The sequence below is a fragment of the Hippoglossus stenolepis genome, chromosome 17 (assembly GCF_022539355.2).
Source record: "Hippoglossus stenolepis isolate QCI-W04-F060 chromosome 17, HSTE1.2, whole genome shotgun sequence".
Classification (NCBI taxonomy): domain Eukaryota; kingdom Metazoa; phylum Chordata; class Actinopteri; order Pleuronectiformes; family Pleuronectidae; genus Hippoglossus; species Hippoglossus stenolepis.
The window spans coordinates 124,745-147,875 of NC_061499.1; the positions used below are offsets into that span (position 1 = coordinate 124,745).

The window sequence follows — 23,131 nt, forward strand, 5'->3', positions numbered from 1 at the left end:
CAGGGGTGTCCAACCATGTCTGCTAAATAACTGGGCTGCGGCCCGCCATCCAGTTTTAATTGGCCCGTATCAAAGTTCCAAAAATATAATGGACTCATGGCCCACTGTATTGCTCTTCTTAGTTTAAACACTAGGTGGCGCTATTGTCTTGAACAAGGCAGCGTCTCCACAAAGCAAGCAATCGAAGAAAAATTTGCTCAGGGTCACCAGAAATGCCGGAACCGAAGAGAGACGCAAGATTGCAAGCTAGTGCAGAAAATTTCAGACTCGGTGTGAAAAATGAATATTTTTTCATAGAAACCAAGGGGAAGTGTGTTTGTTTGATTTGCAATGAGAGTAAGGTCAGTGATGAAAGAGTACAATGTAATGGCTCTGCATTATGAACGAAACATCAGACCTTCACTGCCCTACACTGGCGCCAAGCGGAAAGAGAAGGTAAAGCAATGGCAGCTAGCCTGCTAACGCAGCAACAGTTTTTCCGCGGCGCACAAAGCTCAAGAAAAATGCAACAATAGCCAGTTGAGTGAAGCATATCCGTGCGAAGCTCCGTCTCTTCGAGTCACAATCATGTTGAACTCAATGTAGCGCACTTCCACGCTGACCGAAATCAAATGCGCATTTCCAAATGCCAAGTTTCTGCAAAATGGAGAATATGTGTCTGTGATCACATCTCTCATGACAGAATTCAATCAGCGCTCTTAAGATTTTTCTGTCATTGAGAAGGAAATCACACTGTTTGCGGCCCGTTTCAATGGATGCAGAAGAAGTGGAGGAGAGTCTGCACAGAACTGATCGAAATTCAGTGTGATGATTCTCTGAATCATCACACTGCTCCCACTCGAGCGCAATATCTTCCCATTACAGGTGAGTTAAAAAATATACACAGTTTTCATTTGTTAATAAGCTCCAATTACTTAATAAATCAGTCAATTAAAGTTGATGACAATTTTTTAACAAACGTTAGTTGATGTGTTAATAAGCCCAAACATTTATTTGTGTAATAAGCTTGAAATATCCATATCCCCTATTTCTCTTTCTTGTCTCTCCTTCATACAGGACAATGAAGGGGATCAGCACCTAAGAACTAATCTGAGGCTGTCACTGAGAGAATGACCTGCCAACCTTTTTGTAAAAAATAAAATGAAAATCTACTAATGGAGAGCTATGATGGAGGCTTTTTTTTCTTCAAACATGTTCAATTATCAAATGTAATTTACCTGCATTTGATTGATTTTGCCAATATTAGTGCATGAGAGGTGAGGCAGTATACCTCACATCAATCAATCAATCAATCAAATTTTATTTGTATAGCCCATATTCACAAATCACAATTTGTCTCATAGGGCTTTAACATGGTGTGACATCCTCTGCCCTTAACCCTCAACAAGAGTAAGGAAAAACTACTTAAAAACCCTTTTAACAGGGAAAAAAAAGAACGTAGAAAACTCTGTAGAGAGCCACATGTGAGGGATCCCTCTCCCAGGACGGACAGAAGTGCAATGGATGTCATGTAAAGGAGAACATCAAGATAAAGGTTTTAGCAGCATTGATTAGGTAAACATTTTGAATAATCGAAGGTCAGTGAATTGGTGGATTAATGTCATTAATGGTCAAGTGTCTGAGGAGAAATACTATGTAATCGAGCAGTCCTGCTGCAATCATAGTCCATGGTCAGCAGCCAGCAAGACTTCATGATCCACCATCAAGATCGGATGCCACTATAGTCCACAGTTATTGTCCACTGCCGCCATTAGGATCCACCATCAGCTGCCACCGTCGTGGTCCACTACCAGTATCTGATGCCAACACGAGCAAAGGATCTGCCTTTGTTTTCACGTATCAGCCAGCACGATGGTGAGTCCGCCATACTGGATCCACCATTTAATTCTGGATACAGTGATCCACAGATCCTAATCCATGATGTGTGGCTTTGCCAGCCGCGTCCTGGGTCTGCGGACAATAAGGCAAAGGGACTCCGGGAAGAAGTCAAGCTGCAACATGTATTGATGGGATATGAATTACTTTGATGATAAAGATTGAGAAGAGGAAGGAGAAGCTGGAAAGAGAAGTCTGCAGTGTCATGTGTCCCACCTTCTAAACCCATAGCAGTTTTAACTAAGAGCAGGTCTAGACAAGCCTGGACCAGCTCTTAACTATAAGCGTTATCAAAAAGAAGGTTTTAAGCCTACTCTTAAACGTACAGATGGTGTCTGCCTTAACTGAAAGTGGGAGATGATTCCACAGGAGAGGAGCTTGATAGCTGAAAGCTCTGGCCCTACTCTACTTTAGAGACTTTAGGACGACATGTAAGCCTGAATTTGGGAGCGCAGTGCTCTAGTGGGTTGATAAGTGTACTAACAGCTTCTTTAAGATATAATGGTGCCATATTGTTAAGGGCCTTGAAGGTGAGGGAGGAGAATTTTAAATTCTATTCTAGATTTAATCGAAGCCAGTGTAGCGAAGCTAATACTGAGAAATGCCTTTTCTTGGTTCTTGTGTCAGGACACGTGCTGGTGGCATTTTGACAAGCTGCAGAGTCTTAACGACTTACTGGGCTGGAGCCTGATAATAAGGAATTACAATAATCCAGTCTGGATGTAACAAAGGCGTGATTAGTTTTTTCTGCATCCTTTGAGAAAGGACAGTTCATTCTTTGGAGATATTAATGTAAGGAAAAAGGCTGTCTCTAGAAATTTGTTTTAAGTGAGAATTAAAGGATAACCAGGATCGAAGATCACTCCTAAGTTCCTGACTGCTCTCATTGGAAGCAAGGGTACGTCGTTTCAGCGCAGCTATATCGTTAGATAATGTATCTCTAAGGTGTTTAGGCCAAGTATTAGAACCTCTGTTTTATCTGAGTTTAATAAGAGAAAATTGCGGTCATCCAGGTTTTTAGTGTCCTGAGACATGCTTGGAGTTTAGTTATTTGATTACTTTGTTCAGGTTTTATTGACAAGTATAACTGGGTGTCATCCGCATAGCAGTGGAAATTTAATGAGTGTGTCCTGATAATGTTTCCAAGTGGAAGTATATATAATGAGAATAAAATTGGCCGAGCACAGAGCCTTGTGGAACACCATGGTTAACTTTGGTGCGCACAGATGACTCATCATTAATTTGCACTAATTGGGAGCGGTCTGAGAAATAGGATTTAAACTATTTTAGGCGGTTCACACACTAACTGTTCTAGCTCCCCTGTAATAAAATATTATGGTCAATTGTGTCAAATGCTGCACTAAGATCTAACAGAACGAGGACAGACACAAACCCCTGATCTGAAGCTATTAGAAGATCATTAGTGACTTTGCCAGGCTGTCTCTGTGCTGTGATTGGCTCAAACCCTGACTGAAAGTCTTCATATATTATTTTCCTGGAGAAACTCACACAGCTGATTGGTTAAATTTTTCTAGGATTTTAGACAGGAAGGGGAGATTAGATATCGGATTTGATAATTGGCTAAAACCTCTGGGTCTAAGGTGGCTTTGAGGAGGGGTTTGATTACAGCTATTTTAAAAGACTGTGGTACATATCCTGATGATGATAATGACAGATGGCTGTGTCTGCAATGAACTGTCAATTAGGGGCAGAATTTCTTTAAGTAATTTTTGTAGGAATGGGGTCTGAGATACAAGTTGTTGGTTTAGAAGATGAGATTATTTGGTCAGCTGATCGAGGCTGGATCAGAGAGAAGCTGCTCCAAATAATTGGTAGATTCTACAAGCTTCCTTATTTTCTATTCTTGATGGGGTATTAGTGGTGCCAATTGAGGGCAGGAGATGGTTGATTTGATTTAATAGTTAGAATTTTATCATTAAAGAAATTCATAAAGGTTATTGCTATTTAGGATCGAGAATACTGGGTTCGGTGAGGTGTGACTCTCAGTCAGCCTGGCTACAGTGCTGAAGAGAAACCTGGGGTTGTTTTTATTCTCTTCTATTAGTTTTGAATAGCAGGCAGTTCTTGCTTTGTGGAGCCTTCTTATGCGTTTTAACACTATTCTTCCAGTCTAGAGATTTTCAATACGTGTTGCTGGAGCGCTACTTCTTTCTAGTTTTCTTGATACTTGTTTTAATCATGTGTCTTGGAATTATACTAATGGAGCTAATTTAACTATGTTTTATATGTTTCTTTTAGAGGCGCTGATGAGTCTAATGTTAGTCGTGAATGACTTACAGAGCTATCGACGAGATGGTCAACCAGTGGAGCTAGGGTTTTTAATGAATTTGTTGTTTATATCGTGACGGATAATACGGGTTTAAATGTAATCGGAATTATTTCCTTAAATTTAGCTACAGCACTATCAGGTAAACATCTTGAAAATGAGTTCAGCTATTAGTGGCATATATTCTGATAGTGAAAAATCGAAGGTTATTAAATTATGGTCTGATAGAATTGGATTGCATGAAGTACCGTTAGATGTTCAATTTGACACCGTATGATATTATAAGGTCGTATGTGGGTTACAATAATGAGTAGTTTTCTGTACACACTGACTGAAACCAATTGAGCCCAATTGCGAAATAAATGCTAATGCTAAGGCCATTTTATTATTGTCAACATGAATATTAAAGTCACCAAATAATAATAATTTATTTGCCTTGGGACTAGGTTTTACAAAAACTCTTGTGAATTCTGTTGTGGATTCAGTATAAGCCCCAGGGCATTAAACTACAGCAGCAAATATGATTGGCTGCTGTGTTTTGATTGATGGAAGACTAAGAACAAGACATTCAAATGAGTTGTAGCTTAGTTTAGTTTAGGATTAATTAATAGACTGGAGTTAAAATAGCAGCAACTCCACCTTCCTCGACCAAATTCTCTGGGAACGTGTAGAATTTACACACTTGGGGGATAGATTCATTTAGACTGACATATCTACTCAGATGCAGCCACGCCCCAGTGAGGGACAAATAAATTCATTTTTATGATCTGAGACTAGTTCATTAACTAAAATAGCCTTGATGACAATGATCTAATGTTTAAAAAAAGACCACATTTAAAAGTTCCTGTTTCCTGGAGTTGTTGCAGAGGTTGTGTTAATTTGTATTAGATTTGTTTGTGGAATTCTCTGTTATTGTTTCTGATTTAAATAATGTAACGGGATCGGGGACAGACACAATCTCTATGGTCATGTTTGTGACTGATCCAGGTGAGCGCAGAGAAGGTGTAGCACTGCAGCTCTGCGTCCTGTCCCAACTCTGCTGTCATTTAATAGACTGGGTATTATTCCTAGATAAGAGAGATGCTCCATCCTGGGCGGATGAACTGTCTTCCCAACAAGACCAGGTTTCCAGAAAGTTTGCCAATTATCTACAAAGCCCAAAACCATTTACAGGACACCACCTGACAGCTAAAGGGTAAAAGACAACATGCTGCTAAACATGTCATCACCTGTCGTGGTTAGGGGAGAGGGCCAGAGAAAATGCGTCCGGGCATCGTCTTTTTTGCGAAAGCACACCATTCATTAACTTCGCACTTATACGAAGCCGGGAGTCGTTACGCTGACGAATAGCGATCTTACTGTATTTACGTTTAGTTTTCGAAGCAGTGTTTTAGTTTGATTCGATGTCGCTGGCTCTGGCCCCGGAAAATACAATTGACGAGGGTCGCCGGCACGCTTAACCTCACGTTTCTCAGAACCGAGTCACCAATGACCAGAGTTTGTTTCTCAACGGGTGCGTCGCTGAGTGGAGAAAATTCATTTGAAACGTGAGCTGGTGGCTCTTTAATCGTGGGCTTTTAAGGGTAGCATATGCCCCCTCTGACAGTCACCCAGCCGCCTGGGCTCCCGCCGCACGATGTTGAGGACTGCTAGCGGAAGCTGAGCCAGTGGTCTGCAAGTGGCTAGCTAACTACAGCTAACGGAGGTTCTAAGCAGCGGAGCCGAGCTTCAAGTCGCTAAGCCTCGCCTCCATCGCTACCAATACACTACATTTATTACATGTACCACTACTGTTAAAGGAGGCAGAGGAGTATAAACATGATACTTGTTACAGAGAGAGACACATCTTCTATATTAGACTACGAGGGTGAGCTCAAACAGAAGAATCCGGTGACACGCCGATGGGCGAATAACCACAAGCACCAAAGAGTAGAGTTGGTATGTGTTGATGTTTAACCATAGACTTCGCACGCAGCACATAGAGAAATATCTGTGTTAGCAGAGAGCTTAGTTCCGAGACAGCGACCACCACCAGCGGCAGGAAAACAGGAAATGACGAAGTACCTGCGCTTACCGGTACGTATAATAGACGGACCCTGAACGAGTGGAGTGTTGGGAGGTATTATCTATTATTTTATAGAGTTTTGTCCACAATAATATAAATTAAGTAGATTATGCTTCAACAATATAAACAATGAAAACTATGAAACATATTAAATTCACTGAGCCAAAATAAATCTACTTCTTTTCTGAATTTACAAATAAATTCATAAATTATTCTGTTTTTTCAATTCAGCAGATTATTTTCTCAGATAAGGCTCATTAATTTGCTGCTTTTAATTTCAACAAGAAAGGAAGTAATCTTTTTCACTATTTATTAATAAAATCAAAAATTATTGTTGTAAAATAAAATGTCAAACAGCCACATCGACGTAGAAAACCAAGAAACGTTTTACGTATTGAACTTCCGGAATGACTTTTGTTCGATGTTGCATGTCGACGCTATCCAGTGAGTTTTGGCCCAATCAACACGCTACCAGTTGCAGAACATCGAAGAAAGCTAATCAGACGCTGCATCAGTCTATGAGGGGAGGGTTTAACCGCTAGTGTCATTGGAACCCTTCACAGTCCGAGAGCTGCAGGACAGAAGGTCGAGAGCTGTTGGCTTCCAACTGGACAACAGACGAAGCACACGTCGTACAGCCAAAGAAAGAAGCAGCAAAGACATTCTTTCTTGATGGAAACTGTAAAAGAGAGATTCTATCAAGACTTCCGGTTCTGACTTCCACCACTTCTTCCAGTCGCTGCACATTCATGTTTTATTTCTTGTTTCTTTCAGTCGGGTTAACGTCAACACTTAGTTGTGACTGAGATCTGCGCCATTTTATTTGGAATAAAAAAGAAAGTTTTAAAAGTTAAGGTTTGATTTTCCTTCCCATCTCTCCGGATAGAGAAAGCACTGGATCTCTGCTCTACCCGCAGCGTAAACGATATTTCTTCATTCATATTTTAATGCAAAACTATTGAGTGTAAATAAAAACGACTCCAGGTCTGGAAAAAGAAGCTAATGCAGAAGTGCCTGAAGCTTTGTATTCTTCTCAACTGACCAGCAGAGGCGACCTAATTGGTTGTTTCTATAGAAGTCATGAGAAAATGACTCAAAATAACTTCACCACATTCATAAATGTCAGTAAACATTTTTCCTGAGGAGGTTGAGATGTTCTCAATCTCTAGTTTCTCACACAACACTCAGAATATCTAACAGGAAAGAAGGAGATATTATATATATATTTAATATGCATAGATTTGCTATGAGGGAGGAGTAGACGCTGCTTGAAACAAGGAAACTGAAGAACATATGAGACTAGATATTATTCAGTTGTTTAAGTGTCTCCTGAGAAGATTCTACATAAAGCACTGCCTCAGTTTGTGAAAGTGGCTGAGGACTCTACCAATCTGATCCAACTGGATTTCAGGCCTGCTTTCTGTTTCAATAGGGCTGCAAATTCCAGGAATATTCAAAGTTGGAAACTTTCCATGGAACACCTGGAATAAAACTGGAAATTTGTGGTAATTTATACTAACTGTATTTACCTTGTCATATACAGACATAATATAAACATTTTGTTTTGTCATAAGCTGATTTGAGCCTTATGTTTTGCACTTGACCATATGCTTCTCTGCATCTTGTGGCATTCTAACATAGGTCTCTGCACAGTATTTGCAAATGTACACAGCCTTTCCTTCTACATTTATTAAAAGTAGTCGTTCTACACATGAGATAGTGCACGTGGCATTGTTCTGCATTAAGATGAGAAAGCTTGTAAAACACCAATGCAATGCCAGAGATATAAATAGTTAGCTCAACAATTGAATCGCCTTTGAAAAATATTTTACAATTGATGGATAAATGAATAGAAATAGGCTAGATGAACAGATGAACAATCTTCAATCAGCATGCTAATATATTTTCCAGTAATAACATCAAAACTTCCCTGACTAGTCCTTGGCCAATGCAGTAGTGTGGCCTCAATAGCTGTAGTGTGCAGGATGCTGGGAATTATCTGCATGTGATGGAGAATGCACAGTGCAGCGTGTGCTGCATTCCATACATCTTTAAAATAGAGTTTTGAATGACGTTTTTATTGCTCAGCGTTTAATTTGCGGTAAAATTTTTCAAAATTCCTGTACCCCGAGCTTTAACTTCCCATGGAAAGTTTCTGGAAATTTCTTACAGAAAATTTTTACGCCCTTTTCTAAATCTTATTTCTCATAAATACTTTTTGAGGCGATTCACAGATATATCGCCCAGGACTTCATGTGTATCTTCATCCTCACACAGTCTCTCCATCAGGATAGTTCTCCATCAGAATAGTCCTCTCCATCAGATAGGCCTTCCATCAGATTTCGGGCCCTGTCCAGCCGGTTGTATTTGCTGTCACGCCAAAACGCTAAACTGGGAAACACAGAACTTGATCCATGAAAACCTTCATTGACGTCGATGACAAAAAGTAGCTTTTCAATAACAAACCTTGATCCAGTCAGGCCTGCCCACCCAAAGCCATTCACCTCGTTCTTGAGTCTGCTGTCCGATCCAGAACCTGTCCTCAGGTTTGTTCATTTTTCTCCTAGTCTACACTCCAGGAATTCCTGAAGAGGAGAAGGTGATTTATCTGTGACGATGTGATAAATATGAGAACATCGACCTGCAGCAGTGTTTATACCTGCCTCTCTCTGTTGTTTATCACAACCAGGTCTCCTCTCCTGATGTGCATTGTGTTCTACTCTGATCCCAGGTTAAAGTAACCGAGGAGAAGAAGTGCAGCACTTTCTCCATGTGGCTTCCCAGCCGCCCCGCACTTTGACATGTTTCTATCTTTGGAGAGAGCACAGCAAAGGAAATCACTGGTTACTTTAGATCTGGAAGTTTGCAGTGACTTTGAATGGTAAGAGTTTTGAAAGACTGATGAAACTTTGAGTTTGAGAGGGTGGTGGTACACTGCCCTTGAGCAAGGCAGCCATTCTGCAACTGCAGTTACAAGTCAATAGCTGTAATCTTAATTCAGGGGCAGTGACTACGCCTGTCCCATATCAGAGGCCTTTCCAAATGGGGCCGATAAACATCCGTCTAACTCCAGAGAAACAAAGGCTCCAACGGGTGGATCCTTCCTGTCCCAACTCTATCCTAGAAATTCATTGCACTTAGTGACAAACCCTTTTTCAAAAGGCTGACAGCCGGCAGGCGTTGAGACGTCCGATGCTTCTCGTTATCACGCTTTTAATTTAACTGAAGCATCTAATGGGACAAAATGTTAAAATAAAACAAGGGGCATAAAACACTTTCATCTTGTCTTTAAGTTCAGTTGTGTTGCTAGGCATTACAGTAAAGGCAGACACAGCATGGAAATCCTTTGTAGACGAGAACGCCTCCTTTCTGTTCACGACTCCACCAGGACGCCTCCTTCGTGGGTCGGGTCGACTGCCCTCTGGAAGGATGCAGCCGCTGAACTGAGACAAGCTGAAGTGACTGTATCCGTCAGTCCTTCACTGTTTCTTTAATCATCATCAGGAGATGCTAATGTGTGACTTACCTCTTACTGAAGGAGGTTTATCTTGTCTTGCTCCACTTTGCAATGTCTCTTTTTTCCTTACTGAGTACTTCATAAACAAAATGTAACTTTCATCAGTCGCTCATCAGAATCGCCTGAACAGAGAAGAAGCAGAAATGTGAAGAAACCACTTTACTCAGAGATTTTTGCCCCATCTTGAAGCTTTTGGAGACTCTTCATGGTTTGGAGTATTTTTATAAACTGATTGAAAAAGACAATCCTATCAAGTATAAAGCTTCATTTGATAAACGAGTCAGTTCTTGATGACGAGCAGGGGAGAATCATTAACTGAAAATGTTGTTAAATTCCATTTGTTGATTTTACTTTACACAAACAAACATCTAAAAGTAAAAAGTTTTAATTTCAAGAAGTGTTTGGACAGATTTTATGACTTGTTCTGAAAAATTTACTTCTAGGAATCAAACTCACGGGTTACACCAAGAGCTGCACTGCAGCTGCCAGGAGAACACTGAGGACCACAGGGCCACTGGCCCGATGTGACCCTGATCGCTCTGCCTTGATGCTGGGTAGGTTGTTTGGAGCCTGTTCAACAGCAGAAGAGAAAGACGATGGAGATAAATGTCTAATATTCATAATCGTTTTAAAGATGAAGTCCCACTTTCATGTCTTTGTTTTTACTGTCGACCAACGACCAACAGAAATCAACTCTAATAGATTAAAGATGAATTTGTAAAACTAGAAGGAGTGTAGCCGACAGGAAGTAGAAGGCTCGACTGTTTCTTTGGAGTTGACTATAAATGTTTCTCTGACCTTCACAACGGTCACTTCTTTTTTGCTCTTTCACACCTTGACTTATTCTCACACTTTTTGTACAGGAAACACACGCAGATAGTTTTTACACCTTCTCTTAAATCTTTTAAATAGAATTGAACTTCCTTTACTCAAACTAACGTATGAGCATTTATTCACAGAAGTAAGCCTAAACTGATGCAGTTTACATGAGGGTCAAAATCATTTAAAGGCAGAAACACATTTTATTATGTGATTGAACCAAGGTTTAGGACAGGAATGTTATGTTTTTACTTTATTATACAACAATATGGCTGCAAATTCAACTAATGTCCATTATCATTTGATCTGCAGATTATTTTTCCTGTATAATACAGTCAGAAAATAATGAAAAGCTCTTAAGGTCATTAGTTGTGTCTTTCAGAATCAACAATCAAAACCAGGAAAAATTAAAATCATAATGATTTTTTTGTTGGTCTTTTTCTTTGAAAACATGTGACACGATTGTTTAGATAGTCTCGCAGTTTATCACCCACCAGGTCGCTGAGCTTTTGAGTAATTGACTTCGAATAAGTGGTTTCATCTGTAGAGGGTGTGGTTACTGCAACACAAAAAAATATAAGTAGTTATGCACATTTATGTTCTGCTGTAAATGTGTCTATGCTTCTGTCAAACAGAAAAACACAAGGACGAATCCTGAGACTTCTGAACGCTTCAGTTTACAAAATGGAAAACAGGGAAGTCAAGTCCACCTAGTCAAAGACTGATGAAATGAACAATTTCCAAATGAACAACTCACTGTTTTAACATCTCAAATTAATAATAATCATAATAATAATAATAATAATCATAATAATAATAATAATAATATAAAACAAATGCACACTAGTATTCAGTATTATACTTAAACTACCATCTGTGTTTCTCGCCTTGAACTTAATATTATAAAGAACTTCAGCTTCAGCCATTTTCCCGCTGTGGGACCATCAGTGAGTATAAATTTGGAATAAATTCTAGTTTTGTCTGACACCTGCTCTAAAACTGTTCTGATCTTTCCAGTCAGACTCAAATGGTGCTGAAGGCTCTAAGAAGACGTGTAGTTCCTCCAGACCAGATCATTAAGATATTTCACTTCCCCAAGTTTTGTTCAAACGGATATTTGTTGTTTTCTAACAGAGACGCTTCTAGACGTGAGTGATGTTATTCAGTTTGAATGTTTCACAAAGTGAAGTATTTTTAAGTTGTTTTATTCTTTATAAGTACAAATTTCACAATTTTTAAATACAATTATATACATTATCTGAAGTGTTCCTTTTTGTGCATGATTAGTACTTTACCTTTAGTATTTAAGAATATTTTGATGTCAAGACTTTTATTTTTATAATGTCAGATATATATTTTATATAGAGTTTGTCCACAAATATAATTAATTTGAAGCAGATTTGCTCAACAATATAAACAATGAAATCTGTGGAAACATAAAATTCACTGGAGCTAAAATAAATTCACTTTTCTGAATTCATAAATATAAATTATTCTACTGTTTTCTCTTAATTCACAAGATTATTTTCAGATTTCATGTCATTAGTTTGTCTGGTTTTTCCTCCAATTAGAAAGGAAGTTATCTTTATCATTATTTATTAATAAAAACAAAAAATTATTCTTGTAAAATAAACAATTTCAGAATTAAGTTTACGCTGACGTAGAAAACCAATAAACCTTTTACCTATTTAACTTTCCGGAGTGACTCCTTGTTCGGGTGTTACACAATGACGCGTCCAGTGAGTTTCGTCAATCAACACGCGCCTCAGTTGACAGAACATCGTGACAGCCAATCACACGCCGCAGCGTCCATGCGGGGGAGGTTTAACCGGCCATGCTCGCTCGAACCCTCACAGTCCGAGAGCTGCAGGACAGAAGGTCGCAGAGCTTCGGCCCAACGGACAACAGACGACACCACGTTCACATGTTTTTGTTATAGTTGTTAAAGACATTCTTTCTGATAGAAACTGTAAAGAAGAGACATCTTCATCAAGACTTCCGGTTCTGACGCAATTCACTTCTCTCCAGTCGCTGCACATTCATGTTTTATTTCTTGTTTCCTTTCAGTCGGTTGAATGTCAACACTTTCAGTTGTGACCTGAGATCTGCGTCATTTTATTTGGAATAAAGAAGAAAGTTTTGAAAAGTTATGTTTGATTTTCCTTCCCATCTCTCCGGATAGAGAAAGACTTGGATCTCTGCCTCACCCGCAGCGAAACGATATTTCTTCATTCATATTTTAAGGCAAAACTATCGAGTGTAAATAAAAACTGACTCCAGGTCTGGAAAGAGAAGCCAATGCAGAAGTGCCTGAAACTTGTATTCTCTCAACCGACCAGCAGAGGGCGACTCCACTGGTTGTTTCTATAGAAGTCTATGAGAAAATGACTCAAAATAACTTCTCACCACATTAATAAATGTCAGTAAACATTTTTCCCGAGGAGGTTGAGATGTTCTCAATCTCTAGTTTCTCACACAAACACTCAGAATAGACTCAACAGGAAAGAAGGAGATATTATATATAATATTTAATATGCATAGATTTTATATGAGGGAGGAGTAGACGTCACTTTAAAATAACAAGGAAACTGAAGAACATATGAGACTCTAGATATTATTCAAAGTTGTTTATGTCTGGAGAAGATCTTCATTAATAAAGCATCATGCCTCAGTTTGTGAAAGTGGCTGAGGACTCGAGCTCAATCTGATCCAACTGGATTTCAGGCTCATGCTTTTTCTGGTTTCTCACAAATACTTTTATGATGTGATTCGCAGGATCCATCGCTCCAGGACTTCAGGTCTTCCACCCCCATCCTCACACAGTCCTCTCCATCAGGATAGGCCTCTTCATCCGGATTCGGCCCTTTCCAGTCGTCTGGCTCTTTGAGACGCCAAAACGTCAAACTGGGAAACACAGAACCGGATCCATGAAAACCTGCATACTGACGTCGATGACAAAAAGTATTTTCTCAATCACAAACCTTGTATCCAGTCGTGTGTCGTCCACCCAAAGCCATTCACCCTCTTTCTTTGAGTCTGTCAGTCCGATCCAGAACCTGTCCTCAAGAGTGTCCATTTTTCCTCTTAGTCTAGACACCAGGAATCTCTGAAGAGCAGAAGGTGATTTATCTGTGACGATGTGATAAAATATGAGAACATCGACCTGCAGCAGTGTTTTATACCTGCTCCTCTCTGTTGTTTATCACAACCAGGTCTCCTCTCATTAATATGCATTGTCTTCTACCCTGATCCCAGGATGAAGTAACCGAGGAGAAGAAGTAGCACTTTCCTCCATGTGGCTCCCAGCCGTCCTCGCACCTCGGACATGCTTCATTTTTGGAGAGATAACAGCAAAGGAAATCACTGGTTACTTTAGATCTTGAAGCTGCAGTGACTTTGAATGTGAAGAGTTTTGAATGACTGTTTGAGAGGGTGGTGATACACTGCCCTTGAGCAAGGCAGCTATTCTGCAACTGCAGTTACAGTCAATAGCTGTGTCTTAATTCAGGGGCAGTGACTACGCTGTCCCATATCAGAGGCTCCTTCAAATGGGGCTGACAAATGCATCCGTCTAACCCAGAGAAACAAAGGCTCCAACGGGTGGATCCTTCCTGTCCCAACCTATCCCAGAATTCATTGCACTTAGGTGACAAACCCTTTTCAAAAGGTTGATGGAGCCGGCAGGCGTTGGGACGTTCGATGCTTCTGTTATCACGCTTTAATTTAACTGAACATCTAATGGGACAAATGTTAAAATAAACCAAGGGGCATAAACACTTTCTCATCTTGTCTAAGTTCAGTTGTGTTGCTAGGTAACAGCAGTAAGGGCAGACACGAGCATGGAAATCCTTTGTAGACGAGAACGTCTCCTTTCTGTTCACGACCCACCAGGACGCCTCCTTCGTGGGTCGGGTCGACCGCGTCCTCTGAAGGATGCAGCCGCTGAACTGAGACAAGCTGAAGTGACTGTATCCGTCAGTCCTTCACTGTTTCTTTAATCATCATCAGGAGATGCTAATGTGTGACTTACCTCTTACTGAAGGAGGTTTACATGGCTGCTCCACTTTGCACGGTTCTGTCTTACTGAGTATTTCTGTTAAACAAAATGTAACTTTCATCAGTCGTTCATCAGAATCGTCTGAACAGAGAAGAAGCAGAAATGTGAAGAAACTACTTTAAGAAAAAGTGACCTTGCTGCGGATGAAACCTTAAAACCTTCAGAAACAAAATGAAGAAGTTTACCTGTGAGATTTTTTGCCTCATCTTGAAGCTTTTGGAGACTCTTCATGGTTTGAGTATTTTCATAAACTGATTAGAAAAAGACAATCTCATCAGTAAAGGTTAAAGCTTCATTTGATAAACGAGTCAGTTCTTGATGACGAGCAGGAGAATCATTAACTAGAAATGTTGTTAAATTCCATTTGTTGATTTTACTTCTACACAAACAAACATCTAAAAGTAAAAGTTTTAATTTCAAGAAGTGTCTGGACAGATTTTATGACTCGTTCTGAAAAATGTACTTCTAGGAATCAAACTCACGGGTTACACCAAGAGCTGTGACGGCAGCTGCCAGGAGAACACTGAGGACCAGCAGGGCCACTCGCTCCGATGTGACCCCTGATCGCCTGTTTGATGCTGCAGGTTGTTTGGAGCCTGTTCAACAGCAGAAGAGAAAGACGATGGAGATAAATGTCTAATATTCATAATAGTCTTTAAAGATGAAGTCCCACTTTCATGTCTTTTGTTTTTACAGTCGACCAACGACCAACAGAAATCAACCCTAACAGATTAAAGATGAATTTGTAAAAACCAGGTGCGAGTGTAGCCGACAGGAAGTAGAAGGCTCGACTGTTTCTTTGGAGTTGACTATAAATGTTTCTCTGACCTTTCATAACGGTCACTTCCTCATTTATTTTTTTTTCACACCACTGACTTATTCTCACGCTTTTGTACAGGAAACACACGCAGATAGTTTTTACACCTTCTCTTAATCTTTTAAATAGAATTGAACTTCCTTTTTACTCAAACTAACGATGAGCATTTATTCACAGAAGTGGCTTCAAACTGATGCAGTTTACATGAGGGTCAAAATCATCTAAAGGCAGAAAACACATTTTATTATGTGATTGAACTCAAGGTTTAGGACAGGAATGTTATGTTTTACTTTATTATACACAACAATATGGCTGCAACTAACTCATGTCCATTATCATTTGATCTGCAGTTTATCTTTCGTATAATACAAAGTCAGAAAATAATGAAAACGTCTTAAGGTCATTAGTTGTGTCTTCAGAATCAACAATCAAAAACCAGAAGAAATGAAAATCGATGATGATTTTCTTTTTTTTTTGTCATTTCCTTTGAAGAACGTGTGACACGATTGTTAAGATAGTTCCGTGCAGTTTATCACCCACCAGGTCGCTGAGCTTTTGAGTAATGGACGTTGCAATAAGTGGGTTCATCTGCAGAGGGTGTGGCCACTGCAACACAAAAATATACATATATGTACATTTATGTTCTGCTGGTAAATGTGTTCATGTTTCTGTCAAACAGAAAAACACAAGGGACGAATCCTGGAGACTTCTGGAATGTTTCAGTTTTACAAAATGGAAAAACAGGGAAGTCAAGTCCACCGAGTCAAAGACTGATGAAAATGAACAATTTCCAAATGAACAACTCACTGTTTTAACATCTCAAATTAATCATAATCATAATCATAAAAATAAAATAAATAATAATAATAATAATAATACAATGTGTACACTCAGTATTCAGTATTATACTTTAAAACTCACCATCTGTGTTTCCCCTCGCTCCTTTGAACTTAATATTATGAAGAACTTCAGCTTCAGCCATTTTCCTGCTGTGGGACCATCAGTGAGTATAAATTTGGAAATAAATTTAGTTTTGTCAGACACCTGCTCGAAAACTGTTCTAATCTTTCCTGTCAGACTCAAATGTGCTGAAGGCTCTAAGAAGACGTGTAGTTCCTCCAGACCACATCATTAGGATATTTCACTTCCTCAAGTTTTGTTCAAACGGATATTTGTTGTTTTCTAACAGAGACGTCTCAGACGTGAGTGATGTTATTCAGTTTGAATGTTTCACAAAGGAAGTGATGAAGTAGTTTATTTCGAGTAAGTACAAATTTCCCTGTATTTTTTAATACAATTATATATATTACTCTGAAGTGTCCCTTTGTGTATGATTAGTACTTTCACTTGTTAGTACTTGAAGTATATTTTGATGTCAAGACTTTTAATTTTGAACAATAATTTTGTGTATGATGTATATTTTATATAGAGTTTGTCCACAAATAACATAAATTTAAGCAGATTATGCTCAACAATATAAACAATGAAAACTATGGAAACATATTAAATTCACTGGAGAAAAAATAAATCTGCTCTCTTTTTATGAATTCATAAATAAATTCATAAATCATTCTACTGTTTTTATTAATTGACGAGATTATTTTCAGATTTCATGTCATTAGTTTGTCTGGTTTTTCCCCTTAAATAAGAAAGGAAGTTATCTTTATCATTAATTATTAATATAAATAAAACAAATATTCTTATAAAATAAACAATTTCAGAATTAAGTTTACGCTTACGTAGAAAACCAATAAACGTGTTTACGTATTTAACTTTCCGGATTGACTCCTTGTTCGGATGTTGCACAATGACGCGTCCAGTGAGTTTCGTCCAATCAACGCGCGCCTCAGTTGACAGAACATCGTGACAGCCAATCAGACGCAGCATCGTCCATGCGGGGGGAGGGGTTTAACCGGTGGTAGCGGACAGGGGGCGGAGGCTCCGTCTCTTCTGACCGACTCTGCTGCGCTGTCTCCGGCTTCTCGACTCTTCACTGACCCGGTGAAAGTTCCTCCTCCGCTGCAGACATGGCTCCCAGCGCGCAGCTGAAGGAGGCGATGGCCGACATGCACAAGGGTCTGTCTGCAGGTTCTGTTGGAGAACGATCGCATGGAGAACATATTCAGTGACGTGATCTACAGCCAGTTCACCACCGAGTTCACCAAGATCCTCCAACGTCTCAGACCCTCGGTCACAGCCGCTGGTGAGTCAACGTCCAGGTCTTTATCTTTGATTTTGTGTCTCGGATCTACTCGGATCTACTCAGAGATCCTGTTTGTTCTCCCCGGCAGGTTACGTCCAGTTGGGGGCGTACCCCACCATCGTCCTCCTCAACACCCTGCTCTTCTTCTGCTGCGAGGACTTTGGCTTCACCACGGTGGAGCAGCACCGCCAGCTGTCCTTCACCCAGCTCACCTGCTGCACCAGAACCAACCTGAACCACACCCGGACCACTTCCCTGCGCTTCTGCCGCCCATATCCACGGCTGAAGCTCCTCCAGGTGCCAACACGACTGTGAAGATACAACAGTGATGAAGAAGATTACATCTTATTACCTCCTCTTATGTTTGCTTTGTCATGTTTATCTGACACAGACGGAGTTCCCGCTACAAAACGTAAGAAAGATAACGTGGAGAATTCCCTGGAGATGATGGAGAATGTTAGGATTTTAATAATATAATTAGACACTATAGCCCCGAAAAGGATCGATTTTACGCGCACCATGTTTGTACCTTAACAGAAAGAATGAATGTGTGTGTGTCTGTGAAGATGGCAATGAAACTGAACTCTAAACAAATGCAGTATGTCAGACAGGGGTGGGGGCAGGGGCAGTTTGGGCTGAATATGTGGGAGAATGTGTGGCCTTCACATAGTGACTGTTAGTAGCCGTTGCTGGCTGGTTTTAATCTAATTTAAGTTGGTTGTGTGTGTGTGTGCGTCACATCGCAGTTCAGTTCTGCACCTGTCTGATCAGGCCTGTTTGAGAAGACTGTACATCTGTGGCAGACAATACACTGTACTTTAACTTGTTCTCATACCTAACTTATTATATTACAGCCTAAACTCCATTAGCTTTATTCAAACATCACACATACATGAATGCACTGTTTTCTTAAAGGGGACATAGCATGCCCATTTTACCACAAGTTGATATGGTTCCTTGGGGTCTTAATGAAATGTCTGTAACATACTTTGGTCAAAATACCACAAGGATCATTTAAAACAGCACCCTATTTACCCTGTATAAAACAGCCCTCCACAGAGCGACCTGTTTTGACTGCCTGTTCCTTTAAATGCTAATGAGCCAGCTCCCCCCTCCCCCCTCTCCCCCCATGATTTTAAACGATATAAATTACATATTTTATATGATATAAATTATCAAATATGCATCCCATACTTTGTATTCCCTTGTTGTCCTGGAGTTTTAATTTTCCCAATCACATAATTAAATGTCCCCTCTGCCCATCCACTACAAGCACACAAGCAGACAGACAGAGAGAGAAAGAGAGGTGGGGGGCTATGAAGACCATCATTTACCCCAGAACCCCGACATTCAACGGTACAACAACAAGCGGAGAAAGCAGAATCGCGGGCTGACCTTATATATACAGTCTATGGGGCTGACCAGCGGCGGAGAAATGCTCGTCCCGTGGAACAGCCAGGCGGCTGCGTGCTGGAGAACGGCGCTGCGCTGCCTCGCAGCGGCACTTCCGCGTCCGTGTACCCAGCGTAACTACTGTAACCGGCGGAACTACTGTAACCCGGCGGAACTACTGTAACCCGGCATACAGTAGAGCTGAACACTGCGGAAGTCTTCCACACAGCTGGCAGTGTGGAAGACCGCTGCGAGAGCAGCAGCGCCGTTCTCCAGCGCGCAGCCGCCTGGCTGTTCACCGGGCCGAGCATTTCTCCGCGCTGGTCAGCCCCATAGACTGTATATATAAGGTCAGCCCGCGATTCTGCTTTCTCCGCTTGTTGTTGTACCCGTTGAATGTGGGGTTTGGGGGTTACAGTAGCGCTGAACACTGCGGAAGTCCTCCACACTGCTGCTGTGTGGCGCTGACACAAATTCCAGCTCACGCACGGGAGAGCGGCGGTCGCTCCCGAGCAGCTGCTGCAGCCTCCCGGTCCCAACGGTCCAGACAAATGCCACATGTGAGTGAATCGCGGGCTGACCAGCGGAGAAATGCTCGTCCCGTGTGAACAGCCCGGCTGCGTGCTTGGGAACGGCGCTGCGCTGCCTCGCAGCCTCGGTGTAAACCCGAGTAACGATGGGGGCGGGGACGGGGCGGACGGGGCGGGGGTGGGCCAAGACCATGTAGGGAGACTTCCAGTGTATTGTTCCGACACAATACCCAGGAAGCGCAATCGAGTCGCTCAAGCATGACGTTTCTGACTTAGAGGAACTATAACAAAACGCGCGAGTGTTTTTTCCCCAGAGTGTTTGGGTTGGTAGACATGCCAGATACCCACATTAACCTGTAGAAGCACTAACAAAGTGGAATTTGCATGCTATGTCCCCTTTAAGAAACTTTGACATACCCTTAGAAAGAATTCAAGCAGCTGCCACTAGGGTCTGAAGGACAGATAGGAAAGGCATTGTTTTGTCTAGAAAATGCGCATGCCATACTGAAGACTCACAAGGCTTCAGCCGGATAAAGGCTTGTTTCAAAACACCAAACCAAACACTGTCAGAATGTGAAGATTTGCCCAGCTACTATCTAAGGAGGGACGAAACTGGGAGCAGCTCCTCATCATTGGCGGATTCCAGTGTCTAGAGGCTGGGACCAGCCTGTGCACTAGCCACGGTGACTCCCCCTCGTTATTGACCAATGAAGTTCTACCTACTATTATAAATATTGCACCCGCCGTCCGTTCGGGGCGACTCTAGACTTCCCGGCGGTATTAGACGGCCTGGGGCTGTACGTTGAGTGCCCATAGCTATGTAGTAGCTTTTCATTGCTTCTAAATAAATACTTTTGAACCAAGACCGACTCTTCTCTCTACCTAAGGATAAAAGAACACGACAAAATTTGGTGACCCCGACGTGATCCTGTAGAGAACTTTGACCAGAAAGACCGGAGACCCAAAGTCGAGGCCGCTCCGATCGATTCTCCACATACTCACAAGGCGCCAAACTAAAAGGTAAGCAGAAACCTGTTAAAACAAATTCTGCATTAGTTATATAGGAGGTAAAATAATAAAGTTATGTGTTTTATGGAAGCAATGAAAGGCTATGTGAAATAAACAGAGGTCTGGGACCCTGTGAAAGGTCTGGGACCTTGTGAGGGGTCTGGGACCCTGTCTTGGCGCAGAAGAAACAAGATAAAAAGCGAGGTCTAGGACCTGCGCGGGACGGGCGCCACACTTAAAAATCTGTGACGCACGAACCCTTAAAACTAATTCAGATTGGAGAAAAGACGATTCATGCAATAGATTGCATCCGTGCAACCTAATCTGGGATTAGGGTGTGTTCCTGGAGGAAGGGGCTACCGGCACTGACGAGTGAGGAGCTTAACTAGCCAGACACACCGTTGCTTGAATCGGGCACAAATTAAAAAGATGCCGAGGCCATAACATGTTTCGAGGACTGACAGATAAAAAGACTGACTAGAATAAAAAGACTGACAGAGACCAAAAAACTGACAATATAAAAAATATAAGATTTAAGAGGTCTGAATGTGTGGGTATTTACTAAATACTAAACAATAGTGTTTTGGAGATTGATTAAGAACTTAAGGTAACTAATACTTGTGGGTAATGGAACTGATCTGAGTAGTCCTAATATGAACTTCATGTAAAGGAACTATGGTGACACAGCACTAAGTCTGATACAAGTGTGAATGAAAGTGTGTGTGTGGAAAACGAGAGAACCAAATTAGGAGGAGATAACAAGAGGAAGGTCACCCGGCTGACAGAGACAGAATAAATAAGGAAATAAGAAAAATAGCGTGAGGTCGCCATCTGGTGGCGGATAAAAGAAAGTACAACAAGCGGTGTACGCCTGCCATCTGGGGGCTGATAAAGGGTATTACAGCTAGGGATAAAACAAGGACGCCACCTGGGGGAGACCAAAGGACATTACAGCTCGGGTTACAACTGGTTTGACATCATTGGATTGGCTTGTGTTTTTTGTTTTAATTTTTAATTTTTAATTTTTTCCACTAAGAGACAAATGACGACGGGAACTTTTTACAGTTAGAGATACACACCCCTGACATACCAACACGACCAACCCTGACCCACACAGATACACACACATTACAGCAACATGTCACAGCACTAGCATGTCACAACACCTCACTCGTCGTGGGTTGAAGCACTGCCCTTGGCGCTCATGTCAATAAGAAGTTCATCCAATGGTGTCACCCATCTATCCCCACATGAGCTTCTCACAGGACGGCCCATGCCAGGGCCTCCTCGAGACCCTGGTTATGGACCCGGGTTGGATGTACGTCAGGAGAAATTGACTGACTACATGAAAGCCTTAACTAATCTTACTGAAGTTCTGTCTGCACAGGTCCAGGCGGCTGCTGGACGTTCTGACGAGACCCCCACGGAGACTCCTGTTCCAGTAAGACCGGGTGATTGGGTAAGGGTCAAAGTTCACAAGAGAAAGTGGCCCGACCCTAGGTGGACAGGACCTTGGGAGGTAACAGAGTGTACCTCACATGCGATCCGAGTAAAAGGAAAAAACAGGAGCAATTTGGCACCACCTCACACATTGTGTACCCGCTGACCCACCTTCTCGGTCTTTACGAGAAGTAGCCACTGATTTGGCCGACTCCTCCTCAAAATCTTAAAGTAATACGTTGACCACAAAAGGAGGGTCTATCTGTATGTCTTGTCTTGATTATTTCCAAATATAAGCTTGTATACTCTACTTTAAACTCAGCTACGCACCTCTGAGTTCCATATGAGCAGAGAGAAACACGCACATAATGTAAATGACGATGGAGATAGCAGGACTTCACCCCTGTGGGTGAGGCCATCAATGTTTGTTTTTTCCTACCTGAGACAAATCCCTACTGCTTTCCATGATTTCTGTTACAAGTGTGATTTCTAGTAATCAGACAGTGAATTCTTATAATTCTAATAAATGTGTTTCCGTTGCTTTAACTCCATAGATAATTAAGACATTCTAAATGATTTACAGGACTGTTGACTTTTTTTGTGACGAATTCTATATAATACTTTGTAATTAATTCAAATATTGAATTCCCAGTTTAACTTTATGTTTGAGCACATCTTTTGTTAAATCAATTTTAGTGCTCCTATTTGATAAGATTATTAAACTGTTCTTATCCCAAGGTTGCGAAGGTAAAAAGTTCAGTTAGTAATTGTCCCAATAATTTTGTAATTGTACAATATGAATGTTTTGTACTTTAACAATTCAATTAGAGAAGCAGTTTACTGAGCTGGTAACATATATCCTGTGTCAAATGTTTTATGTATTCAAGAGCAATTTTCGTTAATGGGACTAGAGAGTCCATCTTATCTGGTATTTTAGTTGGAGTTGTTTATTTTATTTATTTATTTTTTATTTTATTTTATTTTTATTGTTTTATTAGATGTTTGTTTTATTTGTTTTGTTTATGTTTTATTCAAACAAGGATATTTTAATATTTCAAAATTCTAATTCAAATGTCAGACTGAATAATGTTCATTGCTCTTTGAAAAGGTGAACTTGCATG

General features: G+C 40.8%; 3 protein-coding genes across 16 annotated transcripts in view; 1 reads left to right on the plus strand and 2 right to left on the minus strand.

Annotated features, from left to right (window-relative positions):
- LOC118103892 (hepatic lectin-like) overlaps window positions 1-23,131 on the minus strand; it is a 207,725-nt gene that overhangs the window by 39,591 nt on the left and 145,003 nt on the right. For 3 of the 14 annotated variants that reach the window (XM_047344101.1, XM_047344102.1, XM_047344106.1), the window contains exons 2-8: window positions 15,978-16,043; window positions 15,103-15,216; window positions 14,806-14,871; window positions 14,594-14,656; window positions 13,746-13,897; window positions 13,545-13,669; window positions 13,077-13,467 (exon numbers count right to left, since the gene is read on the minus strand). In XM_047344101.1, coding sequence (XP_047200057.1) covers window positions 13,290-13,467; window positions 13,545-13,669; window positions 13,746-13,897; window positions 14,594-14,656; window positions 14,806-14,871; window positions 15,103-15,216; window positions 15,978-16,043 — 764 coding nt within the window. In that variant the 3' untranslated portion in view covers window positions 13,077-13,289. Of the gene's footprint in view, window positions 1-13,076; window positions 13,468-13,544; window positions 13,670-13,745; window positions 13,898-14,593; window positions 14,657-14,805; window positions 14,872-15,102; window positions 15,217-15,977; window positions 16,044-16,358; window positions 16,658-23,131 lie in introns of those variants that run through there. The other 11 variants (XM_047344107.1, XM_047344111.1, XM_047344108.1 and 8 more) reach the window with 10 other exon arrangements.
- Window positions 1-23,131, minus strand: part of LOC118103841 (hepatic lectin) — a 228,139-nt gene that overhangs the window by 25,988 nt on the left and 179,020 nt on the right.
- On the plus strand, window positions 17,320-22,855 carry LOC124855007 (zinc finger MYM-type protein 4-like). The gene is made up of 4 exons (XM_047344124.1): window positions 17,320-17,640; window positions 17,729-17,937; window positions 18,032-18,052; window positions 21,958-22,855. The coding sequence occupies exons 1-4, from the start codon at window positions 17,547-17,549 to the stop codon at window positions 22,174-22,176; spliced, it is 543 nt and encodes a 180-aa protein (XP_047200080.1). The 5' UTR covers window positions 17,320-17,546; the 3' UTR covers window positions 22,177-22,855.